This window comes from Stegastes partitus, unplaced genomic scaffold (genome assembly GCF_000690725.1).
Source record: "Stegastes partitus isolate 25-593 unplaced genomic scaffold, Stegastes_partitus-1.0.2 Scaffold143, whole genome shotgun sequence".
Lineage (NCBI taxonomy): Eukaryota > Metazoa > Chordata > Actinopteri > Pomacentridae > Stegastes > Stegastes partitus.
Genome location: NW_007577874.1, coordinates 362,186 through 369,666, shown reverse-complemented (window position 1 = coordinate 369,666; position 7,481 = coordinate 362,186). Strand labels below are relative to the sequence as shown.

The 7,481-nt window shown below is 41.4% G+C and overlaps 1 protein-coding gene across 1 annotated transcript in view; it reads right to left on the bottom strand.

The window, feature by feature from the left end:
• Nucleotides 1-3,380: 3,380 nt before the first annotated feature.
• rps6ka3b (ribosomal protein S6 kinase, polypeptide 3b) overlaps nt 3,381-7,481 on the bottom strand; it is a 76,443-nt gene continuing 72,342 nt past the window's right edge. The window contains exons 19-22 of the mRNA XM_008279067.1: nt 6,485-6,561; nt 5,384-5,501; nt 4,350-4,490; nt 3,381-4,061 (exon numbers count right to left, since the gene is read on the bottom strand). Coding sequence (XP_008277289.1) covers nt 3,939-4,061; nt 4,350-4,490; nt 5,384-5,501; nt 6,485-6,561 — 459 coding nt within the window. The 3' untranslated portion in view covers nt 3,381-3,938. The remainder of the gene's footprint in view (nt 4,062-4,349; nt 4,491-5,383; nt 5,502-6,484; nt 6,562-7,481) is intronic.

Here is a 7,481-nt window from a genome sequence, read left to right as displayed (position 1 = left end):
ACAGAAAACAAATCTCGTTTTTCCCAGAGCTGTACAGAGATCAACATGTTCAATAATTAGACAGAAAACATAAAGAAACTCTGCGTTCGTCCCTTTTAAGTGGAAGCAGTTCAGTCCGTCAGGCTTTTATTTTGAAGGAGCTTCAGGACAGACGGTTTGATTTCAGTTCATCTCGCTTTAGTTTATTTCTTCTGTGGAAACTCGGAAAAAGATAAAAATATAAAAGAAGAGTCCAGAAAGGCTCAGAAAGGTCAAAACGATGGAATAAAAGTCAAAATAAATGAAGAGAAGTCAAAAATATGAGACGAGTCAAACGTCTAACAGTCCTTCAGTCCTTATTACAGAACATTGACCCCATTAGAGGAACATTTATCTGTGTTTATTTATCTTCATTTGATTTCTTATGTCAAAATAAACTTTTTATTATATAATTTGGACTTTTTATTTAAATTTTATCTCACACTTCTGACTTTTTATCTCATAATTCTGATCTTTTATGTTAAAATTCTGACTTTTTATCTCCCATTAGTGTCTTAAAATCTCATAATTTAGACTTTTTAATCTCATATTTCTGACTTTTTAACCTGACGTTTTATCTCCTAATTTAGACTTTTATATAATTTAGACATTAGATCTCAAGTTTGATTTTTTATGACATTATTTAAACTTTTTCTCTTGATTTTGACCCGAATGTTTATTTTCTCACATCATAATCTAGATTTAATCTTTTGTTCGTTCTTCTTTTTTAAATTTTCATTGACATATTTTAGATTTCTAACCTTTAATTTTGAACTTTTTCTCATTGTTAGACTCAAATGTTTTGGTTTTCGTGGCATAATTCAGATTAAGTTTCATCATTTTGCTTTTTAATCTCATTATTTAGTTTTATCATGTCTAAGGTTTGACTTTCTGTCTCACAAAGTTGACTCGGCTTGTTTTTCTCTCATAATTTTGACTTTCATTTCATTATTTTGACGTTATTTTTTAACATAAGTCTGACTTTTCATCTCATAATCTTGACTTTCATTTCATCGTTTTGACTCTTTCTGACTGTTTAAATGATGAAACACCAGCTCTTCTTCTTTCTTTCCTCTTGAACAGCCTCCACAGTTTGCTTTTCGCTCGGCGACACAGTTCAGGATCCTCACATCCTCTTGTTTCTAGAGCTTTTTTGCAGCGGAGGCTCACACGGATCCAGTCTGGACCTGAATCCACACAGGAAGCTTCGGATGGATCAGGATGCTGGAGGTCGTTGCCTTTAACGTGAATGAATCTGGTTTGTGGATCAAATCGTCCTGTTAGAGCTGCAGACGTGACTTCTCGTCATTATTTTTGCTCCACCAGCAGCTCCAACCGTCACATCTTCACTTTAATACGATATGAAGCAGAGAAAAGCTGCAGATCTTTGCATCCGAGAGGCTAAAAACTGATTTTCTTTTGCACGACTCAAACACTGCTGACGTTCAGAACCTCCGGCGCCGGCGTCACTGTGAGCCTGACGGGGCTGATTTGGGTGAACTGAGCCTTTAACGGACCTCCAGCACGCTGCCAGACGCCCCGACAGGCTGGAATGTTGTCTAATGAGGGTGTTTAAAGGGTTTCGCTGACAGAAGCTCCTCCACGTGTGGATCCTCGCCGTCGGATTCCAAAACCGGACGTCGAATGTTTAAGACTAAATTACAAAATAAAAGTCCGTGAAGACGAAACGGATCCGTCTGGTTTTGGAACGGCGCTCTTCACGCCTCCGTGGGTTTGTGTGCTTGTTGTTTCCTCCCGGATATTTAAAAAAAAGAAGAAGAAGAAGAAGAAAAGCATCATCTTGATTGGTAGAAACCTGAGTTGCTCGACGTGTGTTTTCTATATTTACAGATCTGCGACCGGGCGGCTCAGACAGAAGGTCAGAGGCTGATCCAGTGATTGTTTGTTTCTATTATTATCTATGGGTAGAATACGACATCCTCTGATATAATGAAGGAAAACACTGAAGAAAGTTAAAGCCTCGATCAGCGACGCGACTTAAAGCTGCACAAGACCTCTGAGAAAGAAGCTCAGCCTGGAAGAGCAAAAAACGGTCTGGACTTTAAACTGATCCACTGAATTCTAGTGACTTCATTAAAGCTGCCACGACAGAAACACAATCAGAAGATAATCTGGTAGGAAATGAACTGAAAAGGTCCATTTTTAAAGCAAAAAAAACTCCCAAAGGTGAATATTTATCATTTTTAGGTTGTTTTGAAGCAAACATTCTCATTGAAGAAGAATATTTACCATTTTCAAGCTGTTTTAAAGCAACTATTCTTGTTGTAAATGTGAACATTTATCATTTTAAAGTTGTTAAAAAGCAAATATTCTTGCTGAATATTTACCATTTTTAAGCTGTTTTCAAGCAAAAATGACAAATGTTTCCTTTATAAATGTGAATATTTGCCATTTTTTTGTTGTTTTAAAGCAACTATTCTCATTGAAAATGTGAATATTTACCATGTTTAAGTTGCTTTTAAGCAAAAATAACAAACATTCTCTTTTAAAATGTGAATATTTACCACGTTTAGGTTCTTTTCAAGCAAAAAAGACAAATGTTCCCTTTATAAATGTACATTTTAAAGCAATTCTGCTCTTTTCAAATGTGAATATTCACCATTCTTAAGTAGTTTTTAAGCAAAAACAATAAATATTCTGTAAAAATGTGAATATCTGCAGGTTTTGTTTGTCTTCTGTTGTATGGAAGTAAATGTTTGACCATTTCTGGTTTCTGATTGAACACAATTTAAGGTTATTTTGTTAAATTAAAGGTTTAAAGCTGTCAGGTTTGTTTTTGTTTTTAGTGGCAAAATTTAACAAAACATCTTCAGTTCCCTCAAAGTCAGACTCTTTAAAGGAGAATATTTTGATATTTCATCATGTTTGTTTCCAGGAGGAGGACTGAGCACCACTGCTTTACATTCTGCTGTCTGTTTTGCAGTTTTAGGTTTTTCCAGGCAGTCGTCCTCCATGTGGCCACCAGGGGGCAGCAGAGGTTCACTTGTGCAGCTTTAACCGACCCTGAGGCAGAGCAGGACTTCCAGACTTCATACTATGACTCATTATTTGTGATTTAAAGCGTGGACCAGGTGATATTTTGCAGTTTTCTGACTGTCAGCGGACAAAAAAAGTCACAAACTCAGTCCCAGCTGAAGCTACGAGCTCAGAGTGGATCCATCCGCCGCTAAAAATAGTCCCAAGATGTTTGAGGAACTTTCTAACTTGAGACTCGGCGACGTGGGTTCGTCGACAGCCAGAAAACAGAAGATGTCCAGACGTTTGCACCTGAAGGATAAAACACTGGAAGTCTGCTCCTGGTTCCTGAACTTCTGCTCTCGGCTTTTTGTTTTGTTTTTCTGAATCTGAAACTCGAGGAGGCTCGTCTCAGACCTTCTGTCCTGTTCTGCAGACGCCGTCGTCTCAGAGGCTACTTGAGGTTTAAATGCAGGACCTACAGCTACACAGAAACCATGGCGACAGGGTGGAGATCCAGGCTCTTTAGATGCATACCTTTTGTTCCTATGATTCCTCCGCAGTCCAGAGGAAATAAATACAGTGCTTTTATTTTCCTGACGCGCGGCCCAGTCCGAGGCGGCGCTGATTGTCCAAAGCAGAAAATAGGGACAAGTGTCCTTTTTTTGCAGCCTCCAGTCCGGCTGAGTGACGCTGAGGCAGCAGCCAATCAGAGGAGCCCGTTGAGGTCAAGGGGGGCGGGGCAGGAAGGAAGCGGCGGTCTCCTATTTGGCGTTAGCGGTTCCCGGGTCCATCAGTAGTCTGTCCGGCCGGACCGAGGCGGGGGGCGGCGGCGGGGGAAGCGAGGGGAGGAAGGAGGTCCGGCTGGAGGTCAGATCGAGGTCAGAGTTGACAGGAGGAGGAAGAGGAGGAGGAGGAGGAGGAGGAGGAGGAAGAGGAGGAGGTCACAGAGCGGTGGAGGTGATCTTCTTCACCCCCCGCCGCTGGGCCAGAGTGGAGCAGCCCACCGGCTCCAGAACCGGAGGGACGTTCCTGTTCAGGGCCGAGTAGGTGGCCGCCATCGCCCCCTGCAGGAGGAGACAGGAAGTGCTCGTTACACCGCTGAGCTACTCACTGGGTTGTAGGAAAAACAACAAACACAGTCGGTAGTAGCTAACTGGAGTCGACTTTTACCACTATTTAATGCTCTGAGGCAGCGTTCAGGTTCAAACTGTTCATATTAGCATAAAAAAAATCTGCCAAATCGTCTGTAAATGTGAGACAAACACATCCTCTACCGGAGGTAAATGATTTAAACATGAGTTCTAATGAAGCACGAGAGCTTAGTGCAGGCAGGACACGGTGAGGAGCTGTACCTTGACCAGGTGAGGCGCGTCCTGTCTGTTCAGGGTGTATTTGGGCAGCTGGTCCCGGTGCGTCACCCAGGGGTGCCGGAGGACCTGGCCGGCCGTCAGACGCTGGTGAGGGTCCACGTGCAGCATCTTAGAGACCAGGTCCTGGAGGTCAGAGGAAACCAAACATGAGTTAAACATGAGTTATCCTCTGAGGCCTCTGAGATGATCAGAGAGTTTCAGAGGAGTTCACAGTTACTGAACTCCAGCAGCTTCTGGCTGTTCCTGTCACATTTTTCAGCATATTCTGAAGTCCAGCACCTCTGTGGAACCAGAACCACCAGGACCAGAAGCAGAGGGAACTCAGACGTGTCTCGTGTTATAATGACATCAATTATTTTTAAAGAAAACAAGAAGAAAGCAGAAATTGTTGGATTATTTTACAAAATAAACATTTTTCCAGGCGCACACCGACGGTAGTGATACTGGGGGAAAAGGGCAGCTCTACAAATTATAGATTCTTAATTATTTACATTTTTAAAATAGTTTCCATAGTTCTCGTTCAGGACTGGTGCTCACAGCCGAGTCCCTGAAGGCATCACAGTTACACCAAGAAGCTCACAATGTGGAGCTGCTTTTGTTTTTTATGATGGTATCTGGTGCAAATGGTTTACTTTATAAAAGAAAGTAAAATATATCCGATAATATTTACATATCATATGAATAAAATATCACGATTCTCCTGACAGAACACGAGTCACAGATGGTTAGTTCAAGGACCGTCAGAAAGTTGAAACCCAGACAAGTCTTTCTGTTTCTACAGTTTCTGGCTCATAAATTGTGTAATTTTGGCATTTTTTTAAAAGATAACCCACATTTTAGGGTTCATGGGGCTAAAAGCATCGAACATTTTAATCAACATCTGCATCAAATCAACACTCTACAGACGTTTCACGTGTTTCCACGACTGCAGCTGCAGCCGCCGACGTGTGATTTACTCGCGGCAGCTGCAGCGTCAGTCTGAGCTACCGTCTGCGGCGTCTTTCCGGGTTCTGCACCTTGGCTTCGGTGGAGACGGAGTTCCAGTATCCTCCGGTGAGCGAGAACTTCCCGCTGCCGATGCGAGCCAGGATCTCCTCCGGCGTGTCCTCCGGCCCGTTGGCGAAAGGAGTGAAGCTGCAGGAAGAGAAGGACAAAGACGAGGTGACGGAAACGTTCAGGTGGAGACGCAGCAACAGTTTGGACACAACGAGAACAAAACTACAAACACGTGTTTTCATATGACTTATATAACTTTACTGCAGCAGCATCGTTGCCAGTAGTTCCTCTTACTTCTTCTATTCTCGTCTTATTTTAGCTTAATTATCTTTATTTTCAAGTATCGCACTTCTATCGATATCTGGCCAAAGAATTCCCTTCAGGACTCCTAAAGTTATTTTATTCTATCTTGAATGAATTTAATGCATTAAACAAATGAGTGTAATAAGTCTTTAATGAACTCTCTGAACCCTGAAACCTGCCAGCAGCTTTAAAATCATTTAAAAAACACCAATATTACACCTTTGATCAGAGCTGGAAACTGTAAGAACAGAAGAAGTCTTTGGGTTTTGGAGCCGATCATGTGTGATTATGCAGCTCAGTTGGAAAAATTAACCAAATATTAGTTTAAAATTGAGATATTTAATCTAAAATTACTTTATTCTGCATGTCTCACTAAAAAAAATCTATTAAAAAATGTAAACAGCTAAATATTTACAGTATATAGAGTATTTGTTCTAGCATTAGCAACACACGTGGACACTGAAAAAATGTTGTACATGCTGATTCCAGTTCATTTTTGTGCAACAAATAAACAACAAAATTCAACTTTTGCTCCTTTTTGTTCTGATTTATGGCATTCTAGTTGAGTTAAATGACACAGGAGACATTTCTGAGCAAAAAAAACACTCAGAAGCTGCCTGAGGTTCAGAGAGTTAACGGTTTTGATGCCTTCAGTTTTCTTCTAGGACATAAAAAACAATGACGAATCCTTGCATAAGTCTGTGTGTGAAAACCTTTAATTGGCAGCACTTTGGCTAAGAAATAAACTTTAAATATTCTAGATTGAGCCACTAGAAGCTAAAAACGTAGCTCCGGATGCAGCAGCGTGTTGAACGCACCCCGTCAGCATGGTGTAGAGCAGAACCCCCAGACTCCAGATGTCACAGGCGGCGTCATAGCCCTGCTTCTTCAACACCTGCCAGGAGGAGAGAAAACACCAGGTTCAGGTAAAAATAAACCTCCGACAGCCGTTCCTCTGCAGCGCGGAGCTGCAACACCTTCCACTAAGTCACGTTCACACCTCTCACGCTCACATTTAAACCTCATATGCTGCCTGAGAGCCGGAGACACGGTTTGTTTCTGCAGGTTTCTGTAAGTTTGGTTGGAGCTTGGCTGCGTGGCGGTGACTCAGACAGCAATAAAGAGACGCTTCAAGCTGTTAGACGGAAACTAACGACAAGAAAAGCACATTTTTGCTCTAAAAATGTTGTGTTTTTTTTAGATTTTGGAGCATCTCTCTGCATGAATCGACATCCTAATTTAACAGAAACTGTCGCTCATGTAGGTTGTCGAGAGGTTTGGGTTTGGTTCAGGGTTAGAGGTCGAGCTGCACGACACCACATCAGTGATTTAGAACCAAAAGCACCTTAACAGCACAGAGTAGCAACAAAATACAGAGTTTAACAGGAAAGCTGCAAAAGACAACAAGCTAGGTGTTAAATTAACGACTTGAAATCTAAAAAACATATATATTTATGAGCTTTAACGTATTATTATGCAAATGCATGCAGAAGGACACACACAAATCTAATTAGAGCAAGTTCCTGAGTTATTGTGTTTACAAGAAAAACCTCCTAATTAAGAGCAAAACCAGATTCTTTACTAAGTTTTCTTTTACTGACATGTCAGTCTCTGTACGTTACGTATACCTACGATGTCCACAAGCTGATTAAATCCCTCAAACTGTGAATAAATCACTGCAGAAGCCAGAACTTTGCTGTTTACAGTGACTTTGGCTGCACTCAGGTTGTTATCTGCAGCGCTCCTGTTTAATTCTGTTGCCGCTCTGAGCTGTTGGTGTTTTGTTCTGACTCACGGATGCAAATGAGCTCACAA